Source organism: Sceloporus undulatus, chromosome 4, assembly GCF_019175285.1.
Source record: "Sceloporus undulatus isolate JIND9_A2432 ecotype Alabama chromosome 4, SceUnd_v1.1, whole genome shotgun sequence".
Classification (NCBI taxonomy): Eukaryota; Metazoa; Chordata; class Lepidosauria; order Squamata; family Phrynosomatidae; genus Sceloporus; species Sceloporus undulatus.
Genome location: NC_056525.1, coordinates 249,330,825 through 249,347,747, shown reverse-complemented (window position 1 = coordinate 249,347,747; position 16,923 = coordinate 249,330,825). Strand labels below are relative to the sequence as shown.

The following is a 16,923-nucleotide window of genomic DNA, read 5'->3' as shown; positions in this document are numbered from 1 at the left end:
TAAGTCCTTAGCAAGTCCCAGTGTGTGCTAAGGGGAGTTCATTGGCGATTCACTGGGTGGTGGCAGCTTGACTAGAGGATCTCAAGGGCTCTCTTTCAGCTCAGCAGGGAGCAGGAACAGAGACCCAGGAGACTCTGGGGACATTAAAGGGATCCACTGGGGCTAAGGGCCAAGAACAGGGTGGCTGTTTGGGTGCTTGGACCCCAGGGATCATCACAATAATCTTGTCAATCCAGCTTTCTGTTCCTTTCTTATCAAAGTGTTACTGGGCCCTTTGTAGCTCTGCAGCCCTCTTCTTTTTCACATTGCAGCCATGCTGACCTGAGCCTGAGGTCTCAACATTTCTGCTGGTAGCAAATGGCTTCTGTGTTGCCCTTCCCTTCCCAGCTGGGAACTGCCAAATGCTTCAGGACAGCAGGTCAAGAAACAGAATGCTGGATATAAAGCAAATTGCTTGATTTGAAGCCTCTCTGAGCAAAGGAGCAGAATCCAGTCCCTTCTCTGTTCTTTGAGCACTTAGGCGGGACAGGAAGTAATTCTAGTCTACCATCCAGGAGAGTATTTAGGGAAAACACTGTTACAATTATGGTATTCTTAATCCCAAACATGTATGCCTCCATAAAGAATCCATGGAGCCCTTCCTCCAGAGGACAGGGTTAAAATTTAAAATGACCTCAATAGACTAGAAAGCTGGGCCAAAGCTAACAAAATGAAATTCAACAGGGAGAAATGTAAGGTACTGCACTTAGGGCAGAAAAATAAAATGCACAGATATAGGATGGGGAACACCTGGCTAAAGGAGACTACATGTGAAAGGGATCTAGGAGCCTGGAGAAAAGAAGATTAAGAGGTGATATGATAGCCCTGTTTAAATATTTGAAGGGATGTCATATTCAGGAGGGAGCAAGCTTGTTTTCTGCTGCTCCAGAGAACAGGACCCAGAACAATGGATCCGAGCTACTGAAAAAGAGATTCCACCTCAACATTAGGAGGAACTTCCTGAGATTAAGGGCTATTTGACAGTGGAACAAATTCCCTCAGAGTGTAGTGGAGTCTCCTTCTTTGGAGGTCTTTAAGCAGAGGCTGGATGGCCATCTGTCAGGGATGCTTTGATTGAGAGTTCCTGCATGTCAGGGGGTTGGACTGGATGGCTCTTGTGGTCTCTTCCAGCTCTACGATTCTATGATTCCCTAAGTTCTTTCCTTGGCTCAGGCTCTTTGTGTGGATGAAGGACACCAAGCCAATCCATTTCTTCTCCTTTCTTCAGGTGCCTCCCCATTTGCATCTCTTTAGTCTCGCTGGATTTGTCTGCCAACCCCGAAATCAGCATCGTAGGCCTCCGGACACTGCTCCTGGCCCTTGAAGAAAGGAAGCGGGGCCTCCAGTTTCTCAACTTGGCAGGTAAGTGCTGGAGCCATTCTTTCCTGGCTAGACAGGGGGTCCTTCGCTTTTCACATAGGTAGTCATATTTGAAGACCATGGCTGAATCCCGCCTCTTTATTTGTAGGCATCTTATCCTTCCTAAACATTTGCTGAGCTTAGCTCTCTACCTGTATTTACCTCTCCCCAATCCAACCCCATTCTGAGCTAGAAAAAGAAGTACAATGGGCCCTTGTCATCTGCTGGGGTTTGGTTCCAGGAACCTCCTGGACATCAAAATCTGTAGCTGCTCAAGTCCCATTAAATACATAGAAAAATGGTGCCCCTTATATTAAATGGCAAAATCAATGTTTGCTATTTGAAATTTATACTTTTAAAAAATGTTTTCAAGCGCGATTCCGTGGATAAAGGATCCATGGATACAAAGGGCCCACTGTAGCATAACCTGTCTCTCTTCCCTGGACTCTTGCATTACAAAGACACAGAGCTGAAACCTTTTTTGGAAGATGTGAATTATTTTATGGACGTTGGGGTCCCACATCCCATTGGTTTCTTACACCACATAGGTTGCCTTGCAGAAACAACTGAGCATTTTTAGTCCAATGCATAACATCCCTAGTGAGATCAAGGTCACAGAAGTGGAGTTGCAGGTCCAGATGTGCATTTTGAGCCCATGTGTGCGCCTGCCCCTGCTGTGGTTTTAAAGAATGTAGAAGTAGCAGGCCTCTAAGGAGTGCTGGTAGTCTCCACGTTGGCCTGGTGTTGTGTGAGGCCCAAGGTTTTCATACTGAGACTAAGCTGATGTTCCTTCTTGTTTGCTTGCCTCCTTCCTAGGCTGTTCCGTGAAGGGGCCCCTGGACTGTATTGCCTGGACAAAGCTCTCAGCCAATGTCCGCCAGCTGCAGCTCTGCAGCCGCCACCTAAGCAAGAGCGATCAGCGGGATGTTGCTGAGCTGTGGCACAGGACAGAGGGTACCACTTTCGTCTCTATCACACGGCATCACAAGCTCTTCTGCCAGTGTCTGTAGCAGTGCCACTCTCTGCCTGACAGATGGAGACTTTGTCACAAGCGACACACAGATGATTCTGGCCACAGAAGGGATTAGGCTTTGGAACTGCTATTCTTGAGCTGAACCTCGTGTGTGAGAGAGGAAGAGACCTGGGACTCCTAAATCCTCTGCTACACTTGAGGTCGTCCCTGGACTACCAGGAGTCCCAGAAGAAAGGGGTGATAGCAAGCCAGACAAGTGAGTAGGCTCCTTCGAGGGAGACATCGGAAAGGAAAACAGTATGAAACCGCTCCTGTGAGGAGGAAGGGGATTCAGCCTGAGCCTGTGGCTCCCAGGTCCTGCTTCTTCTTCTAACTATGAGCCATACAGGCCTCATACATTGAACTTGAGCAAAGTGGAGAGCATGGGCTTTTGGGGAACGCTCCTCCATGGACAAAGCTGCCCTTTTGGCCTCTGTGCTTCCCATCTCCTCATACGGCTGAACTCTTCCATATTTATTGAATTTAATTCTTCCTTGCAAGCTAAGATGTCATATCTTTCTAGCATGTTTGATCTATGAGGATGCTGCTGATTTGCCTATTGGAATGTTTCCATACATTTGTTCCTTCTGAAAGCATACTTCCCATTCTGGAAATATGGAGGGGGGAGAGACCTACCAGGGCCTTTTCGTATCCTGCCTCTTATGAAACTCTCTCCTTCAACTTCCATGTTTGGGAGGGAATAAAACATGGCTCAGGCCACTCTCTCCTGCTGTAGAAAGAGGATTTATTTGCTTCAGCCTTGTAGAGGCTGCCTCTCTGAGGCAAAAGCAAGACCCAAATAAATACAAGTACTACGCAGGCGTTCGCTGGCACAGCGGTTGGCCCCGCATGGTACGTTATTCCCACTCCCCAATTACAGTTGTGGAGACAAATACTATGCAATGAAAGAACTAGTGAGAGAGGCATAAAAATTACACATTAACAAAAGGCTCCCCCTTTTTCAAAAAAAGGGGGGACTCCAGTCCTTGAACACAGAGGGCAAAGGGGAGATGTACATTCAACGGCCTTCGCAATGGCAAGGAGGAGTGTGGCCACTGGCACGGCTGCTGCACTGCTTACTCCGCAGAGGGCCATCTGGGCAACTGTTGACTAAGCCAGGAGCCAGTTCTGGTCCCAGAGCCAGCCTCACGAGTGCAGAAAGCGGTTGAAGGCATTGTAGGCCGACTCCAAATCAAAGAGCATCTGCCGGACTTGAGAATCGTCCAGTTCGTCAGAAGCTGACATCCCACTCAGCGTCTGCAGCCTGGAAGAAGGATGAGAAACACTGAATTACAAACCCGAGAGAAGACAAGGGCCAGACCCTTACTGCCTCTTCCCTTTCCCCAAGGTCTTAGCAATCCTGTTAGCCTTCATGGGAAGTGGAACAAAACTGAGAAATCCCCAGTAGTGACAGAAATAGCTTCTCAGATCATTCAGACAAATAAACATGGCCCAGTCTTGGTAAGTCAAGGTAGCAGCTGCACCCAAGAAGCCAGAATGTAATAATAATAATTTATATCCCACTTTCCCCCTCAAACAGACTCAAAATGACTCACAATTTAAAAGAACAATACAGTTAAAAGCATACAAAAAGTGACAATTAAAAAAGAATTAAACTACAGCATTAAAAACATCACTCAGTAAAAGAATAAAATGGAATTTAAAAAGATAAAAGATTGTTGTTATTAAGCTTTATTTCTAAACCGCTGTAAATTTACAGAGTGCTGTACATACAATCAGCTAAAAATAGAATAAAATAAACCTGCTTATGGTGCATGTTCTACAAAAATAATTGAACATAATGCATATCAATACACAGTGACATTCAAACAATAAAATACAGCAAACAACAAATTAAAATAAATATTGAATAACCATCATGTGGTTGTTTAAAAACAGTACAGGACCCCCGGCCCAATCTTTATAGAGTTTGTTTTAAGCCTGTCTGAATCAAAATGTCTTTGCCAGCTGCTGGAAAGGCAACAAGGAAGGGATCATTCTGTCCTCTCTGGGAAGGGAGTTCCAGAGTCGAGAGGCCTCCACCGAGAAGGCCCTCTCTCACATCCCCATCAGCCATGCTTACAATGCTGTTAGCACTGAGCAAAGCGGCCCTCCTGATCATCTCAGGGCCAGCGCTGGTTCATACAGGGAGATGCAATCTGCCAAGTAGCCTAGACCTGAGCCTCAGAGGGCCTTATAGGTCATAACCATCACTTTGAATTGTGCCCAGAAACAAACTGGCTGAAGACAGAAGTGAAACAGATTCTCTTGGATGGTCTGGTCCTGTCCTGCATTTGCTGTAGCCTGCACATTTTGACACCCATTTCATTTTAGAAGCATACGGTGTTGGCCAATATCCAAAAAGGATGTTGACAAGCTGGAGTGTGTCCAGAGGACGGCAACCAAAATGGTGAAGGGTCTGGAAACCATGCCTTATGAAGACAGACTTAGGGAGCCTGGGATGTTTAGCTTGGAGGAAAGATGGTTAAGAGGTGATATGATAGCCCTGTCTGAATATTTGAAGGGGTGTCATATTGAGGATGGAGCAAGCTTCTTTGCTGCTCCTGAGAACAGGACCTGGAACAATGGGTGCAAGTTACAGGAAAAGAGATTCCACCTCAACATTAGGAGGAACTTCCTGACAGTAAGGGCTGTTGGACAGTGGAACACACTCCCTCAGAGATTGTGGTGGTCTCCTCTTTGGAGGTTTTTAAACAGGCTGGATGGCCATCTGTCACAGGGGATGCTTTGGTTGTGTCTTTCTGCATGGCAGGGGGTTGGACTGGATGGCCCTTGGGATCTCTTCCAACTCTAGGATTCTATGAATACCCAGCAACAGGAGACACATAAGCCAGTGACGATGCAGTGGCCATTGAGAAGCATCTTGCTATGTGATTATGACCAGATGTATGATGGCATCGTGTCCTCGCTGTTTTATGTCAGGCTGAAGTCCCATAGCCAGATTCTTCTCAGCTGTCCCATGCTTTCCACTGGGCTACTACATGGCTGGGAGGACATGAGGAAGGTGGGTTGTCAGATGGGAGGTCATTGTGCAAAGGACAATTCTGACCTCCACATTGACCAAGGGGAAGACATGCAGGTATAAATTGGATTCACACCCTGCTATGCCAGTAACAGGATGCCACATTTATGAATGCAGAATGCTTGGACAACTAGGAGAAGCAGAATATGTAAAGGTTATTGCAGATTGGAGGGACCATTTATCTCCAAGAGGAAAACACTCACCACTGGTTAACTTTCTGTCGTCCTTCAAAGTCTGGGGGCAAGTGACTCATGCGGTTCATGGTCTCCATCAGTTCCCGGAGGTCGGGTTGGATCTGAGGAAGAGAAGAAATGGCAAACTCAGCTGACTATTCTCCCTCACTGCTCAAAGCATGGCTCAGGGGAGAGGTTCCTACAGTTAATTTCTAAAAGCCAAGTTGAATTCCTTGTAGGCTACAACTTGGTGGGAGAGTACATGTACAAGGACCTGGATTCAATTCCTGACAGCACTGCCACAGAGGACCACAAAGACTCCTCCCTCTCCTAGAGATGCTGCTATGCTGCCAGTTAGAGTTGGTAGCTGTGATGTATTCAAGTCTTTCAGTCAAAGTCTTAAGTCACTGTCTTCAAGTCTCAAGTCCTTGCAAGTACTTTCAAGTTGAGTCTCAAGTCAGAGCCAACAAAGGCAGAGTGTGTCTCTCAGACGGAGCAGCAAATGTGTGAGGCAATGCATTTGAGACAGGCTCAGCAGCCTGTCCTGCTGCACATCCGAGGAGCCTCCTGAGAAGCTTTAGAAGGATCCTTCCGCCTCAAGACCCATTGCCTAACACATCTGCTGTTCCCTTCTGCTGCTCAAAGTGAAGGGCACCAGGAAGTCAGTCACTAAAAATATACAAGTCTCAAGTCATTGTCTCATTTTTTTCAAGCCAAGCCCAAGTCAACTGACTGAAGCAACTTAAGTCCAAGTCAATTGACCCAAGATTACATAGTACTGGGCTAGATGGGCCAAGGACTGACTGACAGCTTCCTAGATTGAATATGAGATCCTGTGAATCTTATCTATAAACCCCAGCAGGAACAAATGACTCGGGAGCAGATGGCAGCCACCCCATTCTCTTGGGAATAATAATAATAAATTTTATTTATATACCGCTTCTCCAAACCAGCAAAGCGACTTACACTAAAAATGTCCATAAAATACAATAACAGCCTGTTTTATTATATCCCAAGCCCTCCCTAACCCTAACACACACATCACAGCTAGTTTATCCTATGGCTGGCATTCTCAGTCGCAGTAGTGCTAGTCCAACTTGTGCTACTGTAGCCCACCTTTTGGTCACTGCAGAGTTTAGAATTATGTACCAATCAACCAGTGATCACATACGCACCCAGAGCCCACCTTTTAAGCATCCCAGCTTCCCACTAGCATGGCCACTTTTGTTCTTGGAGATCAAGAGAGTCAACAGAGACGCATCCAGCTGTCTTCTCACTGGATGGGCTGCAGAGACTGCCCAGTGACCACTGGAGATTCCCGTGGATGCCTGTCATACACACTGTGTCCAGCTACATGGAAACAGCTAGATACATCTCTACTGATCCCACCGCCCTGCTCTCCAACTTCACTTAAAAGGTGGGCTTTTGGGAGGGTAAAAGCAGGAGATGTAACAAGGTGCCATACATACATCTCCTAATGCAGGATTACAGCTTCTGTTGCCTTTTCAGAACTTGTTGCATACCCATACATTGGAAGAAGGGCACCTGCCAAACAAGGCTGCAGTGTTCAGAGGCAGAAGCTACAAATGACACCTGGAGGTTTTAAAGCTGCCCCTCGTTCATTTTGCCAGCAGCCTGACCAAGTGCTTGCTGATGCAAGAGGCTCCTTCCTCAGTTACTCACCTCATCCATGGCCCGAATTTCCAAGCGCAGCTTATCCATCACAGTGATAAAGAGCTGAAAGTGCAGGAAAAAGGCTTCTCAGTTCAGACAAAACAGAAAGCAGAGGCATAAAAAAATACTTGGGTGGAAAGGACGTCTAGCTTTGCAAATAACTTCAGTTATTTGCTATGTGCCTTCAAGTCAGCTCTAAAGGTTTATGGAAACCTTCTCCCAGGGTTTTCTTGGCCAGGTTTATTCAGAGGAAGTTTGCCACTGCCCTAATGTGAGGCTGAGAGAGAGTGACTTCTCTAGGTCACCCAGGGGCTTTCCATGCCTGGGAGGGATTGAGAGCCAGGTCTCCCAGAGTCCTAGTCCAGCACTCAGACCACTCAGGCCACACTGTCCCCGATAAAATAATTTATTCAGAGGTTTACCACTGACCTCCTCAACTATTCCAGGGTCATCAGAGGTTGAACAGAGACTAAGGCCTGATCTCCCACTCCCACTATGCTGGTTCTGTCCTCACAACCTTTGTTTTGTTGTGTCAAGTCATTTCAACATGATGATGGGGTTTTCTTGGCAAGATTTGTTCAGAGGGGCTTTGCCATTACCTTCCTTTGAGAGAGTGTAAAACTTGCCCAAGGTCACCTAGTGGGTTTCCATGGCAGAGCGGGGGTTCGAACACTGATCTCCAGAGTTAGAGTCAAACCCTGCCCACAACCTACCGATACAATATCTGCAATGCAGCGGTTGAGGTTGCCTTTGTCGTCTTTGATGGTGATTGGCCGGTCCTCCTTGATCCTCTCCATGGCCAGCGGACAATCAAGCTACAAGAAGGCAAACAGTGAAAAGGAGTGAAGGTAAAACTGCAACAATCCTCAGAGATTCCTCCCAGCTATTAAATCTAGGATCTAATCTCATATGCAGAAAGAAAGGCCAAGAACTGGAAGGAGCAAGGTCCACCTCCACTCAAAGGTGGTGCAGATAAAGAACTGGATCTCCTCAGCTGTTTGCATCCAGAGAAGAGAATCCAGCTTTGCCAACAGCACCACAGCAAAACCTAGACCCCCATCCCTCTTCATGAAGGGTCTCTGTCCCAATACCCCATCCCCACCCCGTTAATATTGGCTTACCCGAAACTTGCGGCAAAAGTCATCAATAGAATTGATTTCCAAGCCTTGGACCTGCTTGAATGCAGCTTTATACTGGACAAGGAGACGAGAACAGGCCGCAGTGTACCTGGAAAAGCAAAGGACAGATGAGGAGGAGCTGGCAAGAGGTGAAGCATAGCCCCAACCCAATAGTTTTTTTCTCCACCAACAGCCACTGTTTTCCCATTTCTCCACAAATGTCATGCAGCAGATGCCAGTCACTGCTAGAAAAGAGTGAAGAATGGTTGCAAAACCCATCTACTTCACATCTGTGTCCCATCAACTGGTATTCAGAGTAATGCCTACCTCTAGAGATGACACTCTTGCAGTTGGCCCTCTGCATCCATGGATTCTACATCCATGGCTTGAAAATATTCCCCTCTCAAAATTCTCAAGAGCAAACCTTGCCATTATATATATGATTTCTTGTTCAAAAAGGATGTGGAGAAACTGGAGTGTGTCCAAAGGAGGGCAACTAAGATGGTGAAGGGTCTGGAAACCATGTCCTATGAGGAGCGACTTAAGGAGCTGGGAATGTTTTGCCTGGAGAACAGAAGGTTAAGAGGTGACATGATAGCCCTGTTTAAATATTTGAAGGGGTGTCATATTGAGGAGGGAGCAAGCTTGTTTTCTGCTGCTCCAGATAATAGGGCACAGAGCAATGGATGCAAGTTACAGGAAAAGAGATTCCACCTCAACATTAGAAGGAACTTCAAGTCTCCTTCCCTGGAGGTCTTTAAACAGAGGCTGGATGGCCATCTGTCGGGGATGCTCTGATTGGGAGTTTCTGCATGGCAGAATGGGATTGGACTGGATGGCCCTTGGGGTCTCTTCCAACTCTAGGATTTTATGATTCTACGGTGTGTGCCTTCAAATCATTTCTGACTTATGGCAACCCTAAGGTGAACCTATCATGGGTTTTTTGCGGCAAGTTTCTTCAGAGAGGGTTTGCCATTGCCATCCTCTGAGGGTGAGAGAGTGTGAGCTGCCCAGGGTCACCCAGTGGGTTTGCATAGCTGTGCCAGGATTCAAACCCTGGTCTCCCAGTGTCCTATTCCAACATTCAAGCCATGCTACACCAACTACACTATGCTGGCCCTTTAGAAAAGAGATACCATTCTAAAACTCTATTGTATATAATGGGACTTGAGCATCCATGTATTTTGGTACTGATAGGGGGGTTGTCTTGGAACCAAACCCCAGTGGCTACAGAGGACCCACTGTATTTAGTTACTGAGGTTATTATCTATGGGAAGTCCACAGACCCTTCGCTTCAGAGGGCTTTTTGTGCATGCTCAAGCAGCAGTAAGTAACAGTACAAGTTGGTCTTCCATGCCCACAGATTCTTTATTCATGGATTCAAGCATCCACTGCTTGAAAATATTTTTTTTAAAAAGTATAAACTCCAAATAGCAAACCTTGGTTTTGCTGTTTTATATAGGGGACGCCATTTCAGTATGCCACTATTTAATGGGACTTGAACATCCATGGATTTTGGTATCCATGGGGTCCTGGAACCAAAGCCCAGCAGATACTCAAGGCCCACAACACATTTAATCTCTAGCCTCTTAACCCTCCAGAGCCACTACTCTGTGCTTGTCTCTCCCTCCCCAATTCTCATTTTTCCCTGGACACCTTGGGGGAGATGCCCTTATAGCGGTGAAGGGGGAAGGCCACTTTCCCCCCGCTGCCCTGCCACTCACTCGCTGGGGGTGACACAGTCCTTGATGTACGCCTTCTCTAGGGCTTGCATTGTCTTCACCACAGCAAACAGTTCAGCCATGTTGTCGTATCTGAAACCAAAGAGAGCAAAACAATCAGGAAGGGCCAAGCTTGAGAAAAAGAGGCCCTGCTGGGAGAGAGGACCCCTGCCAGATGCCTCACTCTTGTTCAGGGCTGAATTTGGCAAGTTGTGGAATGCAGCAACACAGCAAACCCATGGCCTCTCATGACCTCCTTTTCTGCCATGATCTATGGCAAATATTTAAGGTGCATGTTCCCAGACTTACAGGGGTGACAATGTTATGGTCATCCAGATTTTTTGGATGGTCATTTCCCAGCCACCAGCTATGCTAATCAGGGCTTCTGGGAGTTGAAGTCCAAAATATCTGGAGGACCACATTTTCCCAGTCCCACCAGAAATGAATCAAGACAGACTGAGCAACTGAGACCCCCCACCACCAATCCAGGATTGAGTGTGCTGCCCCAACAAAGTGACCCATAACTGGTGCCATTTGCAACTACACAAACAACAGTTGAGTGTTCCTGAGAAAGAGACTCACTTTTCTCGCTCCCTGGCATTCTTGTACAGCTTCACTTCCTGCAAAAGAAGAGGGCAAAGTTAGAGTCAACAGGAAGAAGACAATCTTGGGATCAAGAGCTGAGGGAACTCCAAATGCCTTCTTAAGGTCAGCACTGGAGGGGAGCCCAGTGAATTATGTGAAGTCGGAGGCTTTCATGGCCAGCATCCATAGTTTTTTGTGGGTTTTTCGGGCTTCGTGGCCATGTTCTAGAAGAGTTTCTTCCTGATCTTTCACCATCTGTGGCTAGTATCTTCAGAGAAGATTCTGAAGATGCCTGCCACAGATGCTGGCGAAACGTCAGGAAGAAACTCTTCTAGAACATGGCCATGAAGCCCAAAAAACCCACAAAAAGCCAGTGAATTATGTTGCTGGCCTTGCCTTCTGGAAAGTCCACTCCTGGAAACAGCCTTTGTGACTGCAAGGAGGTTGACATCTCCACCCCACAGCCCTGTACCTCCCAATTCTATTAGGAGGGAATTACTGATTGTTACCAAAACCACAAACAATCCAAACGCTACTTGCCTCGTACAATTCTGGCTTATTTGCTGGGGCTGAAAAGACAAAAGAACAGAAAGGGTGTGATCTGACACAGTTCAAGTGACCCCCGAATCATACGCTTGTGAGAAAACCCACACAGTTCTCCCCCAGTAGCTGTGTAAAAGAGTGCAAAGAGGACAGTCAACATCAGAGAAGGTTTCAAGCTTCATCCCACCAGGTAGCATTGAACCAATGCCATGCTACACTGTACATTGCTAAAATGTCCAGATGTCTTAAAATACTGCAGACAAGAACGCAAGGCATCCTACATCACACAGGTGAAGAGTAGGTGAAATGTAAGGCCCGCCCAATGCAGTTTTGTTTCCAAAGGGATGCTGCACTCCATTTGAGCACACACTTGGCTTTCCATGCCCCCTGAGCCCAGGCCAGCTGCATCTTTCTCCTCTGAAATGCTTTCCTTCCCTCTTCAAAAGTAAGGAGCAGCATCTCAGGGCTTGACAAGGTGGCAGAGAGAAAGACTCTGCTGTCAAGCCCTGAGATGCCTCTCCTTACTTATGAGGAATCATAGAGTTGGAAGAGACCCCAAGGGCCATCCAGTCCAACCTCATTCTGCCATGCAGGAACTCACAATCGAAGCATCCCATTGAGAGATGGCCATCCAGACTCTGTTTAAAGACTTCCAACGAAGGAGACTCCATCACAGTCTCCAAGGGAATGTGTTCCATTGTCAAACAGCTCTTACTGTCAAGAAGTTCCTCCTGATGTTGAGATGAATTTCAGAGGAGGAAGATGCAGCTGGCCAGGGCTCAGGGGGAAAGGAAATTCAGGTGTAAGGAGTGCAGAATCCCTTTGGAAAAAACACTAGCTGCTTCTTCTTCTGGACTGCCTCCCTCCTCTCCCCATCGCCAAGAAGAACGGTCTCTCTCAGGGGGAGGTTTGGGAGGGGGTGAAAAGGGCTACCAAATAATCCCCTGCATCCCATCCAAAAATAGACATATGCGCACAAAGGCACACTTGCATGCATGTAGGCCACTAACAGGATTCTGCTCTAAGAATCCAACATAGTTATCCACTCCTGGCTGCGATCCTGTATGTGCACAAAGCTCTGCGCACACACTTCCATGTCCTTCCACTGCCCAGGATAGGCTCCTACCAGTGGGGTGGGGAAGGGCAGAAGGTGATCTGGACCATGGCGAAACAGCTGGTCTGTTTCTTTGAGGATAAATGGAGGTGTATCATCAAACGAGTGCAACCCCTTTTTCCTTCCCTCAAGAGACCAGAGCAGCCAGATCTTCATGGCTTGAATCATCTCCTTTCTCTGGTGAGGAGCAGAAGCAAAGGCCCCTTCCAGGTCTTCAAAGCTGCTGGTGTAGGAGATTTTTTTGGCTGGAGAACAAGAGGAGAGAACAGCTCTCTGGCATCACATGCAAAAGAGGATTCATACACGTATAAGCTGCACTTATGTATGCATAAGTCACTAACAGGGTTCCATCCAAGCTGATCCTCTGGTCCAGAATCCTGGGATAAGCAGAGATGTAACAGCAGCAGATGCTGCAGGACTCACCTCCCATCCCTGGGTTTGCTGGGATTCCATGGAACATGCTTCCTTCTCTCTGTAACACGGATCTGGACACGCGACATGCACAGAACCTGTGAGAGGAAGAGGAAAGTCATAGGGAGATGCCCTTTGAGCGGCTGCACCCTGCGCAAGGCCTTCCCTGGTGACACAGTGGCCAAATGCCTGTACTGCAGCCACTTACTCGCAAACTATAAGGTTGTGAGTTCAATACCAGCAAAAAGGCCTCAAGCTTGACTCAGGCTTGCATCCTTCCGAGGGAGTCATTAAAACGAGTCCCCAGCTTGTTGGGAGCAATTAGCTTACACTTTGTAAACCACTTAGGGAGTGCTTAAGTGTACTGATAAGCGGTACAGAAATGTACTTGCTATTGCCATTCCCTGTCAGGCAGCTCTGCGGCAAGCAATCTGGGAGAAGGTCTCTTTTTAACAACCACCACAGAAAGATGGACGAACAGAAGAGTGTCTGCTATCAGCTTTGGCTGATTCACCAGCTGCGTCCTTTCCTGGAACCGAGGGACCTAGAAACTGTGGTACATGCGCTGGTAACCTCACGACTCGACTTCTGCAATGCGCTCTACCTGGGGCTACCCTTGTGCCTAGAATGGAAACTCCAGTTAGTTCAAAATATGGCAGCCAGGCTGGTCACTGGGAGACCTAGGAATGACCATGTAACACCCATCCTGAAATGATTTCACTGGCTGCCTATTAGTTTCCAAGGCGTCGGTAATGACCTTTAAAGCCCTACATGGCTTGGATCTAACCTATTTAAGGGATCACCTTCTTCTGTATAATCTGCCTGTACACTTAGGTCCTCTGGGAAGAATTTATTGCAGCCTATAAAGACCAGATGGACCGCAACCACCTAGAAGACCTTCTCTTCAACCGTTCCCAGATTATGGAATGGCCTTCCGGAGGAGATCCATCATATTACCATCTTGGACAGCTTTAAAAATGCTGTCAAGACGGATCTCTTCCGGCAGGCCTTCCCTGAATAGCAAACCCTGCCACAGTTCAATCCTTCCCCCTCCCTCTCCGCAGCCCCATTCGCCCGCCTCTGGTCATTACAATGTACTGTTTTTAATGTTTAACCTGTTCAACTGCTCTTTTAGGGGAGGGAGGGAATATTTGGGTTATGGGGTGTGTATGCTCCCTTTTTAATTGTAAGCCACCTCAGTTGCCTTCCTGACAGAGAGCGGGGTAAAAAACAAAGTCTTTATTTTACTGTTTCTGAAGGGGAGCTCCATGGAGCAAGGCAGAAGCCAAAATGGCCACATTGAGGCTGTCCTACTACGGCCATATTGTGGAATCAGAGTTGGAAGAGACCCCAAAAGGACTATCCTATTCTGCCATGCAGGAACTCTCAGCCGAAGCATCCCGATGGACATCCAGCCTCCAAAGAAGGAGACTCCACCAAAGCCTCCAAGAAGGAGGGTCCTCCGCTGTCAAACTGCTCTTACTCTCCGGAAGTCCTAAATGGCGGCTTTTGGGGCTCTTTTGCCTTTTCAAGACTCTTACCTTTGTCTTGAATTGTTTTGGGATTCCCAACGGTTTCCTTGTGAGCGCTTTGTGTTCCTTCCGGGGAGAAAGGAGGAATATAAACGGAAATGTTATTGTTATTATTGTAGTTTATTTCTATCGCGCCGTAAACCCAGATGGCCAGTCAATACACTATATATGAAACCTGCCAATGTCCTGCAATCTACAAAATACACAGAAACAGCAGGCAGTCATAGAAAACAGAAACTATTTATTAATAAATAAATAAATACCAATCAATCATTAATCTTTTAGGCTGCATCCTCTCCTTCTGCGACGCTTTCTCTCCGCGGAGGAACCTTATTCTGCTTTTAATCTTGAAGCCAGTTTTGGGGAAAAGGGGGATATAAATACTGCATTGTTGTTATTTATGATTATTATTATCATTCACACTGGAGAATCAATCCACTTTGAGACCGCTTTAACTGCCAGGGAATTCTGGGAACTGTAGTTTTTTTTCGTGAGACATCTAGCCTCCTCTGTCAGGCAGCTCTGGTGCCGCAAGAAACTACAACTCCCAGGATTCCCTGGCAGTGGATTCAACCCCATAAGGCTGGTTCGGGTGCTCTTTGGGGGCATCCTGGGCGAGGATTCCAGTTCCAGCGCTTTTTATGCCCCCGAGAGGCCCCCCAAAGCGGGCCCTTGCCAGACTCACCTCACTCGCCTCCTCCTCCTCCTCCTCTTCCTTCTCCGTCGCTGCCTCCTCTGTCTTTTGCTACTTCCGGCTTCCGGGAAAATGGCGTCCGGGGGCTCATCGATAGCTCGGCGGATCGACCCGCAATGCCTCAGCACTAACCCCTCGCCCACTCGTCGCTCGATTGGAAAGAGCGTCAGAGGAGCGCGTCGGAGCCTAAACCTATAATAGTAGAGCTCCTCGCTCGGGGAAAGAGGCGTGCTTCCGAGTCCCCTGTGGCCACCTGTTGAGAGTGCTTTGGGGATGATGCTGGCGTCTTCCCTGCGGGGAGAAGGGGGCTGGGCTGGATCAGGGCCCTTCTTGGGGTCTCTTCCAACTCTATGAATCCTGACACCATATGAGTAATTCAATGACTCATAGAGTTGGAAGAGACCCCAAGAAGGGCCCTGATCCAGCCCAGCCCCCCTTCTGCCATGCAGGGACTCTCAATCAGAGCATCCCCATTGACAGATGGCCATCCAGACTCTGTTTAAAGTAGCGGTCCCCAAACTGTGCCCTTTTGGGGATTTTGGACTTTAGCTCCCAGAATCCCAGACTATTGGCCAACATGGCTGAGGCTTCTGGGAGATGAAGTCCAAAATCTCTTTAAAGGGTTTGGGACCACTGATTTAAAGACCTCCAAGGAGGGAGATTCCACTAAACTCAGAGGGAGTTTCTTCCACTGACAAACAGTTCTAAACATCAGGAAGTTCCTCATAATGTTGAGCTGGAATCTCTTTTCCTGGAGCTTGCATCCATTGTTCCAGCTCCTGTTCTCTGGAGCAGCAGAAAACAAGCTTGCTCCCTCCTCAATGTGACAACCCTTCAAATACCTAAACAGAGCTCTCATATCACCCCTTAACCTTCTTTTCTCCAGGCTAAATATCCCCAGCTCCCTACGTCTCTCCTCATAAGGCTTTATGGTTTCCAGACCCCCTCCTTTGGACACATGGCTCCAGTTTCCCAACATTGGGCCCAAACAGACAGGCCAAAACAAAGCTGCTTTGGGTCACTTTGCAGCCATGCATGCATCCTAAGAGGCCAGAAGCCATGCTCCAGTCCTAAGGGCACGGTTTGGGACCATTTTATTTTGGTCTCTTCTGTATTTATAAGCAATCAGCTAGTTATTGTCTTCTGCAACAATATGTAAAGCACCTACATCATAGGGCATACTGTCAGTAATGTTACTCAGTTATTTGTGGTAAAGTCAGCTGTGATGTATGTTGTTATTGTGTGTGCCTTTGAGTTGTTTCAGACTTACGGTGACCCTGTCATAGTTTTGGCAAGCTTCTTCAGAAAGGAGTCTGCCATTGCCAACTTCTGAGGCTGAGATAATGTGACTTGCCAAATGACACCCAGTGGGTTTCACAGCCCAACTGGAATTCGAACCCTGTTCTCCAGAGTCATAGTCCAACACTCAAACCACTGCACCACTCTGATGTATGTCTATGGCAACCCTATAAATGAGAGCCCTCCATGACCCTATTCATCCATTGCCTTGCTGAGATCTTGCAAACTAAGGACAACCATGAGTTCCTTCACTGAATCCATCCACTTGTAGTGGTCTCTCTCTCTTTTCCTATCGCCTTCAACACTCCCAATCGTTGTCATCCAGTGGTTCACATCAGGACATGCTGTATCCAAAGCACAGCTGCAATTTAGTCCTCTTGGCATCTAAGGAGAGTTCGGGCTTGATGTGCTCTCAGATCCATTTGTCTTTTTAGCAGTCCATGTTATCTGTAGGACTCTTATGTGGGTAACATATGCAACAACAAAGGCCCGGATCCGACCATGGACTTCTGTAGCGTGGCATAGCGGTTTGAATGTTGGTCTAGCGACTCGATTCCCTGCTTGGCCAAGAAACCCAGTGGGCAAGTCACTCTCTCAGCCTCAGAG

At 47.4% G+C, this 16,923-nt stretch overlaps 2 protein-coding genes across 6 annotated transcripts in view; one reads left to right on the top strand and one right to left on the bottom strand.

Annotated features, from left to right (window-relative positions):
• TONSL (tonsoku like, DNA repair protein) overlaps positions 1–2,962 on the top strand; it is a 37,696-nt gene extending 34,734 nt beyond the window's left edge. For all 3 annotated transcript variants that reach the window (XM_042463052.1, XM_042463050.1, XM_042463049.1), the window contains 2 exons: positions 1,268–1,401; positions 2,215–2,962. In XM_042463052.1, the coding sequence (XP_042318986.1) occupies positions 1,268–1,401; positions 2,215–2,408 (328 nt within the window). In that variant the 3' untranslated portion in view covers positions 2,409–2,962. The remainder of the gene's footprint in view (positions 1–1,267; positions 1,402–2,214) is intronic.
• A 176-nt stretch (positions 2,963–3,138) lies between these two features.
• Positions 3,139–15,102, bottom strand: VPS28 (VPS28 subunit of ESCRT-I). 3 transcript variants are annotated; one of them, XM_042463054.1, is made up of 11 exons: positions 15,010–15,102; positions 14,334–14,390; positions 12,805–12,890; positions 11,265–11,293; positions 10,722–10,759; positions 10,143–10,232; positions 8,422–8,527; positions 8,014–8,115; positions 7,310–7,363; positions 5,657–5,748; positions 3,139–3,674 (listed from the first exon to the last, which is right to left on the bottom strand). In XM_042463054.1, exons 3-11 carry the CDS (start codon positions 12,839–12,841, stop codon positions 3,557–3,559), a joined length of 666 nt encoding a protein of 221 aa, XP_042318988.1. In that variant the 5' UTR covers positions 12,842–12,890; positions 14,334–14,390; positions 15,010–15,102; the 3' UTR covers positions 3,139–3,556. The 3 variants fall into 3 exon arrangements, with proteins under 3 accessions (XP_042318988.1, XP_042318989.1, XP_042318987.1); XM_042463055.1 differs by having other exon boundaries at positions 14,334–14,393; positions 15,010–15,082; XM_042463053.1 differs by lacking the exon at positions 15,010–15,102 and adding an exon at positions 14,588–15,003.
• Between the last annotated feature and the right edge of the window lie 1,821 nt (positions 15,103–16,923).